Raw genomic sequence first — 21,426 nt, 5'->3', positions numbered from 1 at the left:
CCCCCCCCCCCCGAACCACTGTGTTAACGTTGAAAAATAAAAACTTGGAAATTGTGATAAACAGATTTGATTTAATTGAGAACTATAGACGTCATATCAATCTTGTTAAAGCTGGTCTAAATTCCTGCTATTCAATGGAAAGGACTATATTACTCGTATTATAATCGTGAGAATTTGGATGAATTTTGAAAACCTGGTTCACAGTTCTCACCACTGGTTAAATCAGTTCTCCACAAACGCTTTAGCTGTATAACCTAAAATATATTCATTGCATTGCTCGAGTTTCATTAATTCATTCCTTCAATAAAGTTATTTTATGTAGGGCATCAAGACAAAGGAATTGAGTCTTTGGAACAAAATCAAATATTTAAACCTCAATATAATTAGAACTCGATGTTGTAAACCTTTGATATTTCAAACTCAGATTATTTGATCTAACAGAATTCATAGTTTGAAATATCTAAGGTCTGCAACATTTGGTTCCAAAGATATAGTGATTAGAAAATCAGAGTTTGTGGCAAAGACTCAATTCCTTTCTAATCCTATTGTTTACATGTTTATTAGAGAAACCTTCTCCAGTCTAAACCTTGATTAGACTCAAGTTTCCTGGACAATTATTTTCTTATCCAACCAGTCCACATTCCGTATCTGGAGAACTTAGCATTCTTTCTTCTTGAAAATTTTGTAAAATCAATGAAATTTGAACCATTTAATCATCAATTTTCCGCCATTAAGTGTCTGGTAGTGGGTGCCGGGAGGGAGTAAACTCATGTCAAGCATTTAGTAATAAATCCTTATCAGAGAATCTAGACCAAACTTATACCTCCCAATCAGTACCTTCCCCCCCCCCCCCACCCCAAATACAACCACCTTGGGTCCTTTTCTTTTAAATCAAGCTGTTCTGAAACTAAAACCCTCTTGCTCTTCTCCAACTAAATCTTCCTTCATGTTTCAAATCTGAAACCGCCTTCCTGTTTCCAAACTGAAACCGCCTTTCTGTTTCCAAACTGAAACCACCTTCCTGTTTTCAAACTAAATCCTCCTTCCTGTTTTCAAACTAAAACCACCTTCCGGTTTCCAAACTGAAAACACCTTCCTGTTTCCAAACCGAAACCACCTCCCTACTTCTAAACTGAATCTATCTTCCTTTTTACAAACTGAATCCACCTACCTGTTTCCAAATTGAATCCATCTTCCTGTTTCCAAACTGAAACCAGCTTCCTGCTTCCAAACTAAAGTTTACTTTTCTTGAAAACCTATTTCCATAAACCCATTTAAAGCCTCTATCTTTAAACCAAACTTAACCCCCCTTTTTTATTCTCTTCATTTACCTTTTAATCCTTAGTTCTTCCTAATTTCGTTCTTACTTCTCCTTCCGTTCTTCCTTCTTCATTCATTCCTCCTTTCATCCTTATTTCTTCCTTACCCTCCTTCCATTCTTCCTTCTTCCTCCTTTCTTACTCCTTTCATTCTCCTTTCATCCTTATTTATACCTCATTTCGTCCTAACTCCTCCCTCAATTCTTCCTCCTTTCTTCCTATCACATTTACTTCTTTCTCCCTTCTTTCTTCGTTTCTTTCCCACTTTCCCCTTTTCTCTTTTTCTCTTTCCTCCTCCAGATCAAACCTATACTTGTAAAAAATGTAAGAACCCCCACACACCACTACTGTAAATCTATCAAAGGCAGGACGGACGGACAACTCCGAGACGAACATTAATATAGATTAAACTCAGCTTAGAAGAAAATACCGATCAAAGTATATTAATTTGTGGTTGACCATTTCTGGCCTGTGTGGTTCGGTCTTTTTGTGGAAATATCGGAGATAATTTACGACATAGCTGCAACATTATAAGGATACTTAAATAATGAGTCTAGCTCCGGGTCCTATCCTGAACACTGAACCGTGCAGGGGTAGGAGGGTTGGATTTATCAAATGAAATAAAAACTATTATAACATCACAGAAGATAAAATTGATACACTGTTTTTCTCATTTGTCTTTTTATCTTCTACTGCGATTTTTAAAATTGAAATTAATAATTTGATATATTTTTTATGAAGTTCGAACTGAGGAGTCCATTTGCTATTTTTTGTTTGAAAAATTGTTTACATTAATTAATAACCGAACAGTTGCTAGATGTATTAAAGTTTTAATCGGAGAGGTTTATGCTGTAAAGATTTCCATCCAAGCTACAACCAATCGTATTATATAACCTAATCCATTGAGATATATTTAGACATTGAATGTGTTTATCCACCTACACCTTCGATAAGAGGTTGTCAGTTGAGACTTATTAATATTAATTTGTTACAATTTTTCTTTTTCGCTAAAAAGCAAACAATTTTGGAGAAAAGAGATAGGAGATAGGAGAAAGGAGAAAGGAGAAAGGAGAAAGGAGAAAGAAGAAAGGAGATAGGAGATAGGAGATAGGAGATAGGAGATAGGAGAAAGGAGATAGGAGATAGGAGATAGGAGATAGGAGATAGAAGATAGGAGAAAGGAGGACAGGGCGAGCAAAAATAAAGTACGTGTTGCTTAGAACAGGAAGGATGCATCCTGGTTTGCACTCATCATTATACTAGGACGGATCAGATTAGATCTTTACTCCGGGTACCCTCAACAGCAGGGTGTAGAATCCTACTGTTTACGTGTTTCTTTACACCGGGTTAATTATCAGAGTACCCCAGCTCCTGTTGGAGAAATCTATATTAAAATATACCTGGAGTAAACCTAATATTTAACCTGTAGTTGTCTGATCCTCTAGATCTACCCACCCACAGCTAATCTATCCAATTAAAGGGAAACTCAACCCTAACTCTAGACCCAGGTTTCTAATTTACTAAAATTCCTTCTCTTTCAAGACGTTTTCCCTTTAAATTATCAGCTAGCCGTCCAACATAATGTTTTCTACAGTTTAGTTTAACTACTCTTCTTACTGTAAATATATACACTTAAGGAGATAAACCCGAATTTATTCATGGAAAAGGGGGGAGAGAAGGAAAAAGGGGGTAAGGGGGAAATAAGAGAAATCTTTATTAAAAACAAGATATTTTAATTAAATGAAACTCGGCTATGTGATTAAACTGGTTTTAGGTAATGTATAATATTTTAGTTTTTTAAAAACTACTTTTCCTTTATAATTAATCACATCACAGCATAGTATGATTAGAATTCTAGCTTCGGTATCCAGCTTTGTCTGGAAATTAAATTTATCCGACACCAACTTCCATGACCAACAATGACATTTCTCTCTTCTCTATATTTCTCTATTTTTGCCTAGATTAGTTTTGTATATATTACTTAAAGATGTTCATAATGCTATAGTACAAATTCAGCCGCAAAAATCGCATAAGTTTGAAAGAAGAGAAAGTGCATATTCAACTTTAATAAGTCATGACAATTTATATATTTAGACTTATGGTTGGCCATCTAAACAAATGGGGAATACTTTACATTTTAAAATGTTTTTAAACCAATTTGAAATATTATAGAACCGTCGATCACGTGGCAACAGTTTGGGAGTTTCGGGCTTTTTAATAATCGTAAAGTTGGATTTAAAATTATAGCTTCGAAATAATAAATGAAAGAGTTTAAAGTTACCATTTTTAGGAAATTGATTTAGTTAAAGGGTTAAATGTTCTCCAACTGTTATCCTACCCGGAGTTTGGTTCATTATTTTAAACTGAACCCAGATTCTTATCCGGAGCAATGTAAAATTTGAGTTAAACTGTAAAGAGAAGCATGTTTTTATATTTATCTCTACTCAGTCTGGGTATTGAGAGAGGATAGGACGGGAGCATGTGTTCCATTAATTTGGACCACACATACACATACACACTTTCACGAACATACAATTACCCCCCTCCCTGGAAGATACCTACGCCTACATCTTAATTACCCCTAAACTCCGATAGAACTGCTGTATGATTATATAATCGCACATACTTAATAAATATTCAGGCTAGGCACAGTAATTATATTTACTAAATCATTTAATAAGAGCTAGGAGGTTTACTTGAGTGAATTATTGTGCGCACTTAATATGAGAAAATTGTAGGTGAAAATGAGGTAGAAATATGTAAATAAAGGAAAAAATGTTAGGTTGACTAGATAATATTATATAAACATACAAAGTAGTAATCTCTGTTTTTCTGTTGTCCGATCATAACTCATGAACCCCTTGACCGATTTGCTTCAATTTTTGATTAGGGAACTCGGCAGAGCTACGGAAATGTTCTTAACTTGGTTTTGAAATTCTAAGTTGATTTGTAGAGGGAAAATGGCTAAAATCGTAATTTACGACCAAGCGCGGGTAAACGGCGGAAGTAACTATGAGTAACATGGGCAACGATGGGTTCTCAAGCTTGTGTATGATAATATTAAATGGAATGAAAGATCAAAAAAGGAGAAAATGAAATAAAATTGTTGGGAGAGATAGGAAAATAAGGTTAAATTGGGGGCACAAAAAATACTGATTTAGTGGCAAAAAAAAGATTTCTGGGAAACGAAAGAAAAATTAAAAATAATGAAAAAATATTTAACGTGCCAAATGAAAATAAGGTTAAATTATTTAACAAATACAAATGGTCATAGGTGGGACAGGAAGAAAAAGGGTTGAAGAGTTCGAAATTCTAAACCAGGATGAGATTAAGGATTACTCCGGAAGTTAGAAGAACTGGATGAATGTGTAGAACTAATCTCAGGGTCCCCGTGCTGACTCTTAAACCTTGATAAATGAGACGGAGATCCCCATATTGATTTCATCAAACGATCGGATTATTAAATCCGCGATCACCAGGTGTAAAAAGGTTAAGCCAAGCCAATATATTTGATCGTGATTTGTTATGGATTAATATTTCTCTCAACTCTTTTTTAACGGTTGAAATATTGCTATAAAAAATCATAAATGAATTTGGTCCGAACTAAGTAAACCCAAACTTGTTATGAATGATATTGCTCCGAACCAAATAAACCCAACCTTGTCATGTATGATAATGCTCCGAACTTGTAATCAACCTTAACCTTGAACCTGGAGTAGAGACAATGTATCCTAAGAATAAAGACTAATGACAGGAATTCCGAACTCCAGGATTCAAGGGATGCAACCAACACCAGAACAAGATAAAAACTCGGTTAGACGGAACGTAAAAATATCTACTCTTTTACGAAACATGAACCTGGAGTAGGACATCTTGACCATGGGTATCAGGTTGGGTGCTAAGGAATTTATCTTTTTTTGTTCTCAGCTTGTTAATTGTCTTGTTTTCCGTTTTTTAATGATGTTCAATGTTAAATGATATTATAACAATTCATAAATAAACAGTATGACGGTAAATCTACTCTAACTACTAAATAGAGACTAAAGGAACTGAGTTCTTGCCACAAAATCTGATTTTATAATCCTTATATCCTTGCAACTTGATGTTGCCGACCTTTGATAATTCAAACTATGAATTCTGTAAGATGAAATAATTTAACTTTGAATCATTGATGGTTTACACCATCAGGTTGCAAAGAAAATTTGTGTTTGGAACAAAAATTCAATTTCCTTTACATAACGTTAACCACAAATTCAATATAAGTTAGATAGATAGATAGATATTTATATATTTATCATTAAAGTACATAATTTTACATAGATATATTCTTTAAACTAACACTTTAATGACGGGATTTGCCAAGCCAACATTGGCCGTCTTTAATGGCAAACCCGGATGTAACTGTATGATATAATTTTTAAATCATACAATTGGAGGTGTTTCGTCCAATAAGTAGGGGCAAAGTATTAGGAAGAGAGAGTGGGGGAGGGTTATTTAGCTCAATCAGAATCAATAGCTGGCTCAGAACTAAGGATGGCACATTTATTTATTCAGAAATACATGAATTACAGTTTGATTTTGAACATTCAAATTGCAGATACATATTTGTTTTATCCACATGCAGTTTATTTTTTAACGAGTTTAAATATAGCTGTGCTTCCTTTTTGAAAAAAAAACTAGAATTATAACCTTGAAAAGAAAAAAAGTATAATACTAAGAATAAAGAATATTTTTTCTAAACTGGTTTCCAGGAACCTTGGTTGGGTAAAAGAACTCTAGGGTGAGAAGAAGCTTGTATATTCTCACACAAGCCCTGCTAACAAGCAGAACTATTGTCCTTGCTCCGGATACTCAGAAGAATAGAGAAGAACAGAACCAACTCCGGGTCTGAATAAATACTGAATACAATCAGTAAAATATTGGGAGTAGGACTAAGGAGCTGAAAATGTTTAAGAAAGCTGTAGGGAAGGGAGAGGGAGGGAGGGGGGGTAGTGGACAAAGGGTCTATACAAGTGTGAAATTATGGCACCTGCCTGAAATATAAAGAAGAATAATCCCAGGGGGGTGTGAGCCTAGGAGACTTTAATAGTTCTTCCTGAAAGAGAAGGAAGCAGAGACGGAGAAATATATTTTTATCGCAGGAAACATTCATGAATACAAGAAATCCCAGATTTGGAATTGTTGTATACGTACATAGACAAATATTTTAGATTTAGGAATAAAATACAGGAAGTTTTAAAAAAGTAAAAATGAAGATTAAGAAAGGAACTGAGTTTTAACCACAAAATCTCTTTATCTTTGCAATCCAATGTCATAGACCTTTGATATTACAAACTAGGAATTCTGCTGGACAGAATACTCTAAGTTAAAAATCAAAAACTTACATTAACAAATTGCAAAGGTGTAGGCAGGGTTTGGCAAAAGCTCAGTTCCTTTACGTAAAAAAGAGGTAAGGACAGTAAAGGAAAATAGTCTGCAAAATGGGAAAAAGGGGAATATTAGATGAAAGTAAACAAAATTCAGAGAATAGAAAACAAAAGTAGGTTTGAATTGAAAGGGAATGAGAAAGGAATCAAAAAAAGGATTTAAAAGTTAATTACTTCCAAATTCTAGCCATTTTCTAAGGTTCAGTAGAGGTTAGAGAGCTGGAGGAAATATTGATCAAACAAGATAAAATATACCAGTCTTCATATTAGTGCAGTTTTTAGCTATACTTAGCAATAATAATTTAAATATGACGCTAGAATAAAATATTTAATTCTTTTATTTTTCAATTCTTTTAACAGAAATGTCTAAAAAGTACTTAAACTTTTTGTGTGAATGGAATAGTAAAGGAAAAAAACTTTCAAACAATTATTATCGTTCAAGGTTACATCTTATAAGAAAAATTCACATGATTTTATTTATCCTAGTAGTATGATTAGAATTATTTTCTCGTGTGCAACAGTTTTCTTTGAACTCTATTCATATACAAACTGTCAAATGATTTAATTGAATCCTGCAAGGTTTTCAATGGTTTTATAACTAAATTAGCAGTTTCAAAATTAATTAAATCAACTTTAAAAATTTCTCTTTTTCGTTCTTAAATTTTGAAAAACTCAAAAAGAATTTTCTTTGAATCAGAACATGTACAAAATATGTACAAAATGTATTTTAGAATCAAAATAAGTATAATACGTTTATATTAGAATGTGTAGAATATGTATTGTAGGATCAGAATGTGTAGAATATGTATTTTAGGATCAGAATGTGTAGAATATGTATTTTAGAATAAAAATGTGTAGAATATGTATTTTAGAATCAGAATGTGTAGAATATGTATTTTAGAATCAGAATGTGTAGAATATGTATTTTAGAATCAGAATGAGTAGAATATGTATTTTAGAATCAGAATGTGCAGAATATGTATTTTAGAATCAGAATGTGTAGAATATGTATTTTAGAATCAGAATGTGTAGAATATGTATTTTAGGATCAGAATGTGCAGAATATGTATGAATTATGTTTGGAGGACAGTTATTATTGCTTTAGGAAATTATTGAGAAAAAATTTGTCATGAAACATTAAAAAAATAAACCTGTAATCAAAAAGTTTTCAAAAGTTATCTAAAAGTTCGGATTTCTTAAAACTTTAAGTGAAAAAAGATCTTCTAACTTTATTTTGTACGTAATTCTTTGTCTTAATGGACTTTGTTTCTTTTTATTTAACAATTTTTCAATATTTTCATCGAAAGTTAGCATAGCAGGAAAATTGCAGTTTATAATATTTAAATGATGATTTTTCTTTCTTTTGCGAATTTCAATTCTATATTTATATTGTTTGTTTATTTTTACAAGAACTTTTTAGTTTTGATTTAGTTAGTTCCCTAAACTGCATTTTTACAGTTTGTTTGAGTTTTATTCTCGTTGTCGTTTTCAACAAAGATTATATACAATCAATCATTCAGCAGGTCAGTTTATTTAGTATTCTTAAATGTATCTCTATATACAAGGTGAGAAAATACAAAAGATTGATGGGGTTTTTATCATTTTGGCATAAATACAGTGTTTAAATAAAATACTGAATGAATTAGAGCATATTCCTCATTTTATTCAACAATTAAAAGAGGGCATTTTTTAATCCTGGTCGCTCATTAACTATACTATGTTTAAGTTCATGTTATGGTCCATTGTTCATGTTAAGATTCATGGTATGGTTCATGTTATGGTGCATGTTTTGGTTCAAGTTTTGGTTTATGTTATGGTTCATGTCATGGTCCATGGTTTGGTTTATGTTTTGGTTCATGTTATGGTTCATGTTATGGTTCATGTTATGGTTAATGGGTCATGTTAAGATTCATGGTATGGTTCATGTTTGATCTATGTTATGGTTTATGTTATGGTTCATGTTTTGGTTCATGTTATGGTTCATATTATGGTGTATGTTATGGTTCATTTTATTATCCATGTTTTGGTTCATGTTATGGATCATGTTATGGTTCATGTTATGGTCCATGGTATGGTCGCTCATTAACTATACTATATAGGGCATCCACAGTATGGATCTTGTTGTGGCTCATGTTACCGTTCATGTTGTGGTTCATGTTGGGGTTCATGTTATGTTCATGTTATGGTCCATGGTTCATGTTATGGTTCATGTTAAGATTCATGGTATGTTTCATGTTTTAGTTCATGCTATGGATCATGTTATGATGCATGCTATGGATCATGCTATGATGCATACTATGGATCATGTTATGGTCCATGTTTTGGTACATGTAATGGATCATGTTATGGTGCATACTATGGATCATGTTATGGTCCATGTTTTGGTTTATGTCATGGATCATGTTATGGTTCATGTTATGGTCCAAGGTATGTTCATGTTTTGGTTCAAGTTATGGATTATGTTATGGTGCATGCGAGCTAGGCTCTACACAAAATACATGGTTAAAATCAGTTCCCCCGTTTATTGTGTTAAAAAATTTATATTATAGGTTCTGGAAGAAAAACATTGCTGGAAATATGATAGGTAAAAGATATCACTTTTCAACCTGCTCACTGAAATTCCTACAATAAATGCACTCCATATCTTTTCTTGAAACTTTCTCTTTAGTCGGTGAAAGAATAGCCGTTTGATATTTAGCCGTTTGAAATTTTTATTTTTTTATTCGGTTTTTTGGTATATACATTCTGAGGTTGTTATAATGTCGTTTCATGCGGTTTCGATACAGTGGGATACACAAAAGAACAGGAGGAAGACGACATTAAAGCAATCTTATGTGTAATTGATGTAGTCAAAAAGCATATAGATTTACCATGAACTAAAATCAACTTTATAACTAAAGTGTGTTCACAAAATTGTTGTGTTTTATTTTAATTGGACTAATATATTAAATTATGTCGAACAGTCTTAATCTGACTGTCTACTAATTCATAAAAATTATTTGTCTTTTTCATTATTTTATTGAAATATTTTTCATAATTTACATTTAAGGTTTGGTGAGGTGAATTGGACCCTAGTGTACAACAACACGGAGAACTCGTGTGTGTTTGTCGTCTTCAATTCATTATTTCCAGACGCAGGGAGCAGCTTTTTTAATACAATCATCACCTGCGCGTTAAATAAATTCATTTTCATTAAAAAGTTCTGAGCTGGGAACTTTAGAATTTGATACCCTTTATCCCGATTTCTTAATCTGAATATCCAATGTGGACACTTTTAATTTCTTGCTTAATCAGCTCTGTTTCTCTCTCTTCCAGTTTCCGAGAGTTCATTCATTAAATGGCGCGCATAATTTCAAGTTTCCCGGCTTCCCTGATTGGTTGTTCCTGCTTCTCCAAGCGCAACTCGATTGATTGAGTTATATACACTTGGTCGAAAAGGACTTAAGATTTAATTAATCTTGAGATTAACAAAAAGAAAAGATCAAGCATTGATCTCGATATCCACAATTCTAAAGTTTTCAGCTCTAGGTATAATAATGTTAGAAAAAAAATAAGCAAATCAATAATTTAAAATTTTTATTCCATTTTATGTAAAAAACCCAAATACAGTGATAACCAAAAAACTTTGAAATAGTTACACGGCAGAATCAAGTTATTATTGAGCATAATACATAGCAATAGTGCTGTGCTTTAATACGGGGCGCAATCTGATTTTTTTTATTCTAATCAATTTCTGTAACCTCCACTGCAATTTTTGTTAGAATTTTGTGCACCCTTATTAATGCATCTTTTAAGTGCGTATTTAAATAAATTACAAGTGCGTCCTCCTTTACGGCGAATCTTCATTATGCATGTGTCCTCATCAATTCCATCAATTCACGCCTTCGAATAGATACTTAAAAGTACATCCTCTAGAACGTCCACACCGAGTTCCGCTTTTATAAGTAAGACACACAATAATATTATGTAAGGGGAGAGGGAGGCTAGTTAGCTTTAGAAGAAGTTTTTTATTGATGATTTAATCGTGCTTGATCCGGTGTTTAGTTTATGGTTTGCTGATATCTCACATTCCCATAGATATCCTCCTTGTCATCGGAGCAATATTCAGGTACACAAAACTTACAATGTCGTCTTCGTTTTTATAAATATCGTCTTACATATACTTTGTATAAAAGGAGCAATAGCCTAGTGATGTTTTACCTCGGAGCTGATGCATTTTTCCTTGGTATTCTAGCAGCAGTCTGGACTATGGTATTCATGACAGAAAGGTAAAAAGAAACTTTAAAGCACGATTGTAAAATCGGAGGGAAAACGAATTGAGTTAACTACAGAATTAAACTTTGGAAATTATATGTATATTATTTTTCCTTTGTTGTCTGTAAATTGGTTGCAGAGAATATTTTTTGGGTCTGTCCTAGTATACGATTTTTGGACCCCCCCCTCCTATCAATTTTGTACATGACCATTTATTTTTCAGCAAATTTATTATTATTTATTTTTTTGTTAGGGTTAGGTTAGGTTAAGATACTTTCTGGGCCGAGCGCTGCGGCTAGGATGGGCTAGGGTGCCGAGCGCTGCGGCCACGGGTTAGGTTAAGTTAAGAAACTTCCTGTCACACCCATGTACAAAATTGATAGGAGGGGGGGGGGCCTGGGGGGGGTCCAAAAATCGTATACTAGGAAATTACCTATTTTTTGTATAAAACCTTCAGTATTGTAAGTTTAGTAATTATCTATTATAAAGCCTTTGAAAACTCTTTTCGGAAGACGACATTTCAAATTAATCTTAACTTGTATGCTCTTAGATATCTTGGCACATAGAAAATAAAGACAATGAAAATTACAACTTTTTTTCAATCCAAATTTTTATAAAGGATGATTAGAATGGTTTTGATGCTAATATTATTCCCTCTTCTATCTATATCTCTCTGCGCCTGGATGACGATATTTGGATTCTAACTTGAGGAAACCCAATGGCGCAGGTAAAACCGGTGTAGCGCATGGAGCGGACCCGACTGCATGGGGCGGACTCGACTGCATGGGCGGACTCGACTGCATGGATATTATTATATTATATATATTATATATATATATTATTAGTTAAATACGCATTTTGTTCTTAAATGTCTTTAAAAAGGGTGTAAAGACAAAAAAGTTATATTCTCTTGAATGTCGTCTTCCTTTCAAATCATGAAAACAATGAAGAATTAATCAAGACATAGATAATTTTTAATGTGTTTTTCCAATCAAAATAAATTAATAAATATCGGAAAATGTCATAACATTGCTTTTTATGTCTAACATTGTGTCTAAATGGTTAAAACGTTAGGAGAGTCCGCCCCATTCAAGAGTCCGCTCCATGCATGACGCCATTTTATTTACAAGAGAAATGCACAAACAAATAGGCGCCATTTTAAATTGCATCTTCGAATAGAGAAAATGCTCGAAATTATGGTTTTCTTATTGGAAATGATTAAAGCTTTCTTTTTAACACAGGATAATGAGGAAACAAAAGAGAAAAGAAATGGAAAGAGTTTTATCACAAAGTTGGGAAATAGCTCATTCAAAAGACTCAATGTCAAAGGTATGTTTTTCCAAATTATTTATACCAAATTGTTTTTGAGAAGAAGTTTTTACCATAATGAAACTTACAGAATTTATTATTTTATTATGCTGAAAAGTTTAAAACTGTTAATTACATGTCTGAGAAATATAAAAAATATAAAAGCTAACTGTTAACCTTTTTATTCCAAAACTTTGGATGCTGAAAAGTTTAAAACTGTTAATTCAATGTCTGAGAAATATAAAAAATATAAAAGCTAACTGTTAACCTTTCTATTCCAAAACTTTGGAGCATGTTCTGGCGGTTATAAGATAAACTTAGTTGTGAATTCTTTGTCCCGAGTTATGGGGTACTGTGAGTATTTTGAAATAGTTTATTAATCCCTTTGAAGATATTTTGAGAAGCATATATTTTAACCCTTTAAGACCTGCCTCGAAGAGATTATGCGAAATGAACTTGCCTGGACACTTGCTCAGGTAAATCTAAACTTCTAGAGTTTGATTTTAACCTTTTTCAACATATTAGAAATCATATAACAAATAAGTAGAAAACATGATGATTGTGCAGAACGGGGGAAGTTCTATTCATTTATTCTTTCAAGTTTATTTTACAATCCTTTAAAAAGCAGTATAAGTCTATTCCTGAGAAAAATATTTCCTAATTCCTGAAAATTCTGCTGTTTCATCAAAGAAAATGCAGATTTTAACATTAGTCTAAAGTTTATGTATTTGTAAAATTCTTGAAAATTTTTCATGAGGGAAAACGAAAATTTCAGAAGTACAGAGCGTCCCATATCATATTAGATATCTCCAATTTTTAACACCAAAATAAACCCTTAATACTCGAAAAACTTATCATTTTCCGCAAGAAAATTCTTATATAAGCCTTATGTTATTTTTCAAAATGATTCATTCTAATGAAATTTTCTAATTAGTCCCGAAAATCGTAATTATGACCCGATCTCGGTCTTAAATGATGTGGGACACCCTGTATTGTTGAGATGTAGAAATATTAAATATATTTTAATTTCAATGAATGGGGGGCATAAGACTAGGGCAGTAACCTTCGCATCATGAAAATATTATTTCCTTTAAGATGCTGTAAGCGTAATTTCAAGTGACCCTTCATGCAAAGTTGGCAGTACTCGATTCACAACGGTACTCTTTAAAGCTTTATCAGATCAAATATGAATTAGATATCAATGTTTATAATTTTGAAAACTGATTATTTTAAATTGTGGTTTCATGTGACATGCGCGTATTTCCACTACAGGAAAACATACAGGAATTGTCACAATTACAAACTTTTCAACCTAGAAAAACAACAATATCTTCCACATTACTAATCAGATAAAGGTTTCAAGGGTACCGTTGTGAATCGGACATTGCCATCTTTGCATGGAGGGTCACTTGGAATTACTCTTCAGTCCCTTTAAATCAAGCATATTTCTCCTAGATGTATGCTCAAAATTTGGACATCTTTTAAAGACTAAAATATCTGAACTCGTCTCAACTCGTCTAAACTCGTCTAAACTGGTCTAAACTCGTCTAAACTGGTCTAAACTCGTCTAAACTTTTCTAAACTCGTCTAAGCTTGTCCAATTGCTCGTCTAAACTGGTCTCTTGTTTAGATTGGAGAAGATGCAGATGAAAACCTTCCTAGTTTCACCAACTCTGGTTTCCTGGAGGACAGTCTCCAGAGCTTTACTAATCCTGGTTTCATTCAGGATTAAAGATTTAGCTCTTCCAACTTTATCAATATCAATATCTATATATTCAAAGTAGTAATCTCTGTTTGTTTGTTTTACGTCCGATCATAACTCATGAACCCCTGAACAGATTTGCCTCAAATTTTCATGCTAAAGAATTTGTCCACAACACTGCATACTCAGGTTAACTACCTTAAATAGCCAGTCTCTCCCTTTTTAAATGGATTTAAATTTAATTTCAAGTGTCTTATCATTTAAAAAGTGACATGTCCGATTCATCAAGGTATCCTTGAAAGCTTTGGTTAAGTATTTTTCTCTTTGAAACTTGTTTATTTTCAACTGTGCTTTCTCCATAAAAGTGACTTGTGGAAATTGTCTCCTGGAACAATAAAGGAATTTCAGATTTTAACACTTTTCAAGCTAAAAGAACGACAATACCTTCCGAATTATTGATCAGATAAAGGTTGTAGCGTTGTGAATTAGATATAACCAGCTCTCTAAATGGTGTGTCACCGGAAATTACAACGGCAGTCCCTTTTAAGCAGTTCTTTTGTTCTGATTATATTATCCTTTGATAAACACACTCCTTTCTCAAATTTTATGCAACACTTTAAGCTAGCTATATATTTCAGCAATAAAATTATATAAAAATGCAAAATAAAACCTGAGAGCTATTGTGTTAGTATCGGAGGAGGAATAAAATAAAGAAATAAAATATTATTAAAATATGATTTATGTTGTTTTAAATGGAAGTTTAGTTTTCCAGTTTCTGGGAAGGGATGCAAAGTGATCATAGGACGGAATATAGTTGGTTGGCGGAGGAGGTCGGGGCGGAGGGGACGGAGACGGAGAATCCAGGGAGCTTGAAACCCCATTCGGATCACAGGAGGCGGGGCGAACAGGAGCTACGGGAGGCAAGGAGACAGATGAGGGGAAGGAGGAGGATGGAATAGGGGGAAGATTGACGCTAAAGGGGGGAAGTGGTGTACACCTTGGACTGTATGAGAGGGGGGTCATTGTTAGACTCGCAGAACGAGATAAAACTAGACCTGAAAAAAAATCTCAAGATAATTGTTGTTTTTTGTTTAAAAATATATCTTATACCTGGACTGGAAAAAGGAGATTTGTAGATTACAGTTCGAGCATCTTCATCATCATCATCCTCATCCTCATCCTCGTCTTCTTCTTCAACCTTCTCCTCCCCCTCATCTGGACTTGAATCATCTGATCCACTGGAATTTACTCGCACTGGAACTGCGTGAAACAAACCTTCATTGCTGGCCGGAGCAGGGCGGATGGATTTGATGTCAGCTAATGAAACCGATTCTTAACAAGAAAATAGATGAACTCGTAAAAAGTTTCATTTTCTAAGCAATAAAATATACTAAAAAAAGTATGAAAACTAACCTGAGTTTTGTCTTGTCATTAATCCTTGCTCAGTGCTCTCGTAGAACCCGGAGGAATAAGGTTTAGGGGTCAAGTTCCAAGAAAAAGATCCCAGTTTAGTTGTTTCAGGCTCCAAGCTTTGACTTCTCAGATTCCTGCTTCCAATCCCATTTGAACCCGAATTTTCCGAGTTCCATAAACTCACGGAACCTTTAGTTTCAATTCCCAGGAACTGGTTCCTCATCTCCCGAATTTTCTGCATCCTGTCCTCGGCCAGTTGGCGGCTGAAGGAATGCAAGGACTGGGTTGAATTACTTCTCTCTCGGGATTCACTAGAACATTCCTGATTATCAACCCCTATCCTGGATTCGGTTTCAGTCTCGTATTGTAACTCTGCATCCAATCCTTGCAAACCTTTGTCTGAAAAAGCAGTATCTGGAGCGTGTAACGGAGAATTTAGTAAAGTATTCAGTTTACTTTCAGAGGCGGAGCTTCTTAGGTTTCCGTCCCAGCTCCGGTTTGAGGATGGGAAGGAGGTGTAGGACGAATTTTCTGTTATATTTGGAGGGACAGAGTTCTCCTTTCTAAACGGACGAATACTGAGAACTGACTTATTTACCGCAACCCTGGATATCACTGGTTTCTGTTGAAAGAGCTGGAAGGTTCGAGTGAACGGGCCCTTCTCCGGAGTAGAGCACAGGGACGGATGAGACGGATTTGCCGGAGAAATAAATGTTGCTTGTTCCGCCTCGTTCGTTTCTGCTGATTTAGAGTTTAGCAAACTAGTAAGAGAGGCAGTCCTTGCGTCTTTTCTTCGCTTCAAAGAGCCTGAAATAAACCAGATAAAGTTCAAGTTTGAGCAGGAATAAGAAATAAGTAAAAGAGTGTTTTTTACAAGATTTACAATTTGACATATTTAAATCTTTAAATCTAATTACTACCCTAGACATAAGAAATTGTTTATCCCATAAGGATGCAGGAGAAAATTTAATTTTGTTGTTTTCAAATGAAAATAAAATGTTTGCGACACCAACCTGTCTGTCCGGGATAAAGTTGATCCTGCGAATTCTTTTCCTCGGCGAAATAACTTGCAACAAGTCTTGTCTTCTCCTCTAACTCCGGGATAGGTTCAAGGCACGGATCTCTATGAGGAGTCGGAGACTTAGATTGTCTTCGGTGAAGAATGTCTCTGCTTGCGGTCAGTTTGTTGCTACCTGTATCATTGATCATTCTCTCCAAGCTATTCGTCCCATCCTGATAACTCTCGGTAGTAAATGATCTGTGAGAATTCGTCTCATTAACACACTTTTCAGGAACAGTGAAACTTTCTGAAATTTTGCTTTGGGGTTTACTACCGCCATAACTGGGTCTGAATGCTTCAGTTGCGGAGTCCTTTCTTTCTGCGCAGTTCGTGTCATTTCTAATTTTCGTCAGAAAACTCGAACTTTTCTCTAAATACTGAAGTTCAACCTTTTTATCTTTCTCCGCACTCTTGGGAATTTCTTGCTCTTCCCTCGTTGATTTTTTACTAGTGATAAAGTTTGCTAACTGTGCTTGCTTGTTAAGATTCTTCTGTTTCTTGTGCTTCCGTCGCTGCATAGAAATCATATAATCCAGTGAAAGATCAGAGTCGGATAAATAATCTTTCAAATCATCGAATACGGAAACAACAGGGATAACGTGTTTATCCGAGACAGATCTGGGAATTCTCACAGATAAATCTGATGTGGAGTAGGATGAAAACTGTCCGAAACTTGGGGTCGGGGTTCTAGAGTTGAACAGATCCGAGGCTGGTGTTGTACTTCTTGAGTTTCTGGAGAGAATGCTCAGCGTTTCCTCTATATCCGACATCATGCTCTCATAGTCTTCAAAGTTCTCCTGCAACGTCTCAGGATCTCCAATACTATCACAGGAATCAGTCATAACACTCGAACTTTCGAAGCTCTCTTCGAACGGATTTCTCGGCGTTGATAAATCATTTTCGAAAGGATTATTCGTCTTACTGGGTTTGAATTGTGGATCCGGGGACAGGTTCTCGAACGGGTTCAAGCTCCGGAGATCTTCCTCGAACGGATTTGACCCCTGAGAATCCTGAGGATTTAAGAACGGATTGAGATGAGAGTTTTTCTCCACATTCTTCTCCTTTGTAGTTTGATTTTCGCACCTGCCTCGACGCTCTGAAATAAAGAAAATAATATTGTGTCTAGAAGTTTTCATCAAGTTCTTGAATTTTATCTTAAACGTTTTTTAATGTTGTTTTCATAGTGTTCGTTGTTTTTCACTCTTTCGATGTTTATAAATCATTTAAATTGCTTTTGTTAACATTAAAAGGAAAAACAAATATTCAGTGCAAGGTGGGATTTGTTAATCCTTGATTTTATACCCGTCGTCATCAAGTTTTTAAAGTTACGAAGCTCTCCGTTCTTAGTTTTAGTTTTTATGGATTAATTAGAAAAGTACTAATTGATTTTTGCTGCTTAAGCAGAACATTTTAGATGATAATGAAGTACAAGATAGTATTTTTGTTGCATAAGCAGAAAATTTTTATTAATAATGCAGTACAAGAAAGTATTTTTGTTGCATAAGCAGAACATTTTAGTTGATAATGCAGTACAAGATAGTATTTTTGCTGCATAAGCAGAACATTTTAGTTGATAATGCAGTACAAGATAGTATTTTTGCTGCATAAGCAGAACATTTTAGTTGATAATGCAGTGCAAGATAGTATTTTTGCTGCATAGGCAGAACATTTTAGATGATAATGCAGTACAAGATAGTATTTTTGCGGCATAAGCAGAACATTTTAGATGATGATGCAGTACAATAAAGTATTTTTGCGCCATAAGCAGAACATTTTAGATGATAATGCAGTACAAGATAGTATTTTTGCTGCTTAAGCAGAACATTTTAGATGATAATGCAGTACAAGATAGTATTTTTGTTGCATAAGCAGAACATTTCAGATGATAATGCAGTACAAGATAGTATTTTTGCAGCAAAGCAGAACATTTTAGATGATAATGCAGTACAAGATAGTATTTTTGCTGCTTAAGCAGACCATTTTATATGATAATGCAGTACAAGATAGTATTTTTGGCTGTATTTATTCAGAAAACTTACTAAATTTAAAAAAAAAGCTTTATAGGAACTCTGTTTTTATTAAAATGTGGGTTGTGACAAAAACTCAATTCCTTTATTAAATGCACAAAATTTAGGAAGGGATGGGTAGGAGAAGAAAGGGAGGGTAGGAGATGAAGGGGTGGGTAGGAGATGAAGGGGTGGGTAGGAGAAGGAGGGAAGAAAGGACATGTAAGGGTTGAGTAAGATAACTGCTCCGTGTGAAAAGAAAGCAGGAAATTCCTAACTTTGTCACAGAATTCCAGATTTATCTCACATATCCTACTCACGGGATTATTATATGTATTTAGACTAGAACAATAAAAAGTCTAAAATTCTTTTTGTAGCATTGCACTTTAAAAATTGAACATTCTTTAAATCCCCCCAACCCCCCTGCCCCCTCCGTCCTACCGTTTCCAAAACAATCTATTGTTTATACAATTGCATGAAGACATGTTGTTATGAGAATATAATACAGGATATTGCCGTCTCCTCCCTTGGGTGTCCCGGAGTCAACCCAATTATGCTTGCCCTCAAGATACCCTAATACCTGACCTAATGATAATAATAAGGGGAAATCTGGACTAGGATTTAATTGAATTATGTATGGTTAGTTAAACTATTTCTCTAAGAGCACTGTATTTAGTTGAACTCATTCTCGCTATTCATTAATTCTGACATCAGAATCTTTCTAAAAATACCAAACAGGCCATGTAAACCACTCTTACAGATTTAAAGATGCTCTATAAAAACTCGAAAGCCCCAAGTAACTGCTCTTGACAACGCGTTATCAGAATATTTCAAAGTAGAGAGTAACACATTTACTGCCAAAAATTGACAACTTTCCCTGATTAAAGGAGTTAAACCTCAATTTAAAAGTACGTCTATTGGATATAGAATCAGTCACTAAAACTATTTTAAGGTTTTAAGGTTTCTGTATATAAAGAATGTCAAAGTCGTGGATCATCAAGTTGTACATATCTCATAAATATTTGATATTATAGGTATATTATATTATGGTCTTAAACCACGATTTTCATAATTCCAACATATTTCGAAAAACTATTACCGTAACCTAATCCTACATTAAATATAAACCATAAGTTGTATATGTTAAGCATAATTGTAGTTTCATTTCATATTGATGAACATTTATTTATGGAAAACTCTTTTTTTCATTTTAAATTTCGGTGATGGTGATGGACCAAACCTCTGTAGAGTAAAAAAGTAGATGTTAGTTCCACATTTATTGAAAATATATTTCGGTCTGGGTTGACCCTCGTCAGTTCTAACGATATAATAACCATCAAAATCGATAGAAAAAAAAATAAAAAATGTAAAAAGTCATAAGAAGATTAACAAACAAAAAAGATTATTCAAAATAAAAATTTGGGCTGTCAAATGGACATAGGGGAAAAGAACTCAGATTTTTCTTTTACTTATTTCTATGCTAAACCATATTCAATGTATTGCTATCTTTACATTAATAAACGTTTGTAAAGAATAAGTTTTACATTTAGAAGATGTAGCAACAGATTAAAGAAAACCTGAACATCAAAATAACAAAACTGTGAATAGTAAAAACAAAGAAAACTTCAAAGCGAGAAAACATTTAAACATAATATTAAAGCAGGGATTGAGGGAGCAACAGCTCGCTGCTGATAAACCTTTAATCTTAGAAAATCTATTTATCTGGATTATGATTCTTGTCAGAAATTATAATTATCTTATCCTTATTTTTTGTAACCAAGTTTGGTAGATTTTTAATACTGCAAACCATAAATTAAGTTTTATCAAACAGTCAAAGGTTGAAATTTCAAAGAGGTACACCATCAGGTTTTGAAGATATGTGAAACTAGAGTGTTAGGCAAGTTATCAGTTCCTTAAGAACATGTCAAAAGTTCAAAAAGGCCGAGATTACCTCATCAAAATAAAAACTGCTTCGTTCATTTCAAACTTTAACAACAAATTGTTAGTTTTATTATTTATGTACTACTGAATCTTAAGAGTTCTCAAATGTCGAGAACTACGGAGAACTTTGTTGATCTCCATACTGGACTGGATACTCTGATAAACAATACTCTCTGTACAGCTAGAGAGAGCATACGGAGTAAATCCGTCCTCGCCTTATATCAGTATTTGTATTGCTGGGGGAGGGGGTGGAGAAGGGTGATGAATAGAAGGGAAAAAGCTATGAAGGAAAAGAAAGGGTATCAAGAATATTCTAGACAGCATAGACTCGGAATCAAGTCAAATCAAACTTATATAATTATACACACTACTTATATATATACTTTGCTTATCTGTTTGTCTGTTTGTTTGTATCCAATAAACGTCAAACGGCTGAACCTATCGGGCCAAAATTTTGTGTGGGACCTCACATGACCCCAGGGAAGGTTTATGGATGATCAAAATATAAAAATTAGCCTCCAACAAAATTCGATTTTCATTATATAAAAAGAATCCACAAAATTTGTTTTTTTTAAATCCACGATTTTTTTTTATTGTTTTATATTGTACAAAGAGAAGATGCTTACAGCTAAAGCCACAATCAAAAGTATACATTACGCATGAAAATAAAATGTGAGGCTCAGAAAATCAGGTGTAAAGGTAATACTAGAGAATAAAGCTCAGAGAATCGTATATAAACTGAATACTGGAGATTAAAGCTCAGAGAATCGGTGTGTAAATGTAATACTGGAGAATAAAGCTCAAAGAATCGTGTGTAAATTAACTTTTGGAGAATACAGCTCATAGAATCGGGTTTAAACTGAATACTGGAGAATAAAGCTCAGAGAATCGTATATAAACTGAATTTTAGAGAATAAAGCTCAAAGAATCGTGTGTAAATCAATTCTACTGGAGAATAAAGCTCAGAGAATCGGATATAAATGAATAAAGGTCAGAG

The 21,426-nt window shown here is 33.9% G+C and overlaps 1 protein-coding gene and 2 long non-coding RNA genes across 5 annotated transcripts in view; 2 read left to right on the top strand and 1 right to left on the bottom strand.

Annotated features, from left to right (window-relative positions):
* The first annotated feature begins 8,191 nt into the window (after window positions 1–8,191).
* Window positions 8,192–9,881, top strand: LOC111696965 (uncharacterized). The gene is made up of 3 exons (XR_002764194.1): window positions 8,192–8,268; window positions 9,295–9,329; window positions 9,795–9,881. It is a non-coding gene; the product is annotated as an uncharacterized LOC111696965 (long non-coding RNA).
* A 903-nt stretch (window positions 9,882–10,784) lies between these two features.
* Window positions 10,785–14,131, top strand: LOC111696961 (uncharacterized). The gene is made up of 6 exons (XR_002764193.1): window positions 10,785–10,853; window positions 10,921–11,013; window positions 11,619–11,726; window positions 12,241–12,328; window positions 12,733–12,783; window positions 13,938–14,131. It is a non-coding gene; the product is annotated as an uncharacterized LOC111696961 (long non-coding RNA).
* Window positions 14,132–14,624: 493 nt separating this feature from the next.
* The window catches only part of LOC111696941 (uncharacterized), a 31,960-nt gene continuing 25,158 nt past the window's right edge, over window positions 14,625–21,426 (bottom strand). For all 3 annotated transcript variants that reach the window (XM_023466758.1, XM_023466773.1, XM_023466766.1), the window contains exons 15-18: window positions 16,436–17,578; window positions 15,423–16,229; window positions 15,120–15,341; window positions 14,625–15,064 (exon numbers count right to left, since the gene is read on the bottom strand). In XM_023466758.1, coding sequence (XP_023322526.1) covers window positions 14,748–15,064; window positions 15,120–15,341; window positions 15,423–16,229; window positions 16,436–17,578 — 2,489 coding nt within the window. In that variant the 3' untranslated portion in view covers window positions 14,625–14,747. The remainder of the gene's footprint in view (window positions 15,065–15,119; window positions 15,342–15,422; window positions 16,230–16,435; window positions 17,579–21,426) is intronic.

Source organism: Eurytemora carolleeae, unplaced genomic scaffold, assembly GCF_000591075.1.
Source record: "Eurytemora carolleeae unplaced genomic scaffold, Eaff_2.0 scaffold72, whole genome shotgun sequence".
Taxonomy (NCBI): Eukaryota; Metazoa; Arthropoda; class Copepoda; order Calanoida; family Temoridae; genus Eurytemora; species Eurytemora carolleeae.
The sequence above is the reverse complement of the archived record's forward strand: the minus strand, read 5'-3'. Positions and strand labels throughout refer to the sequence as shown.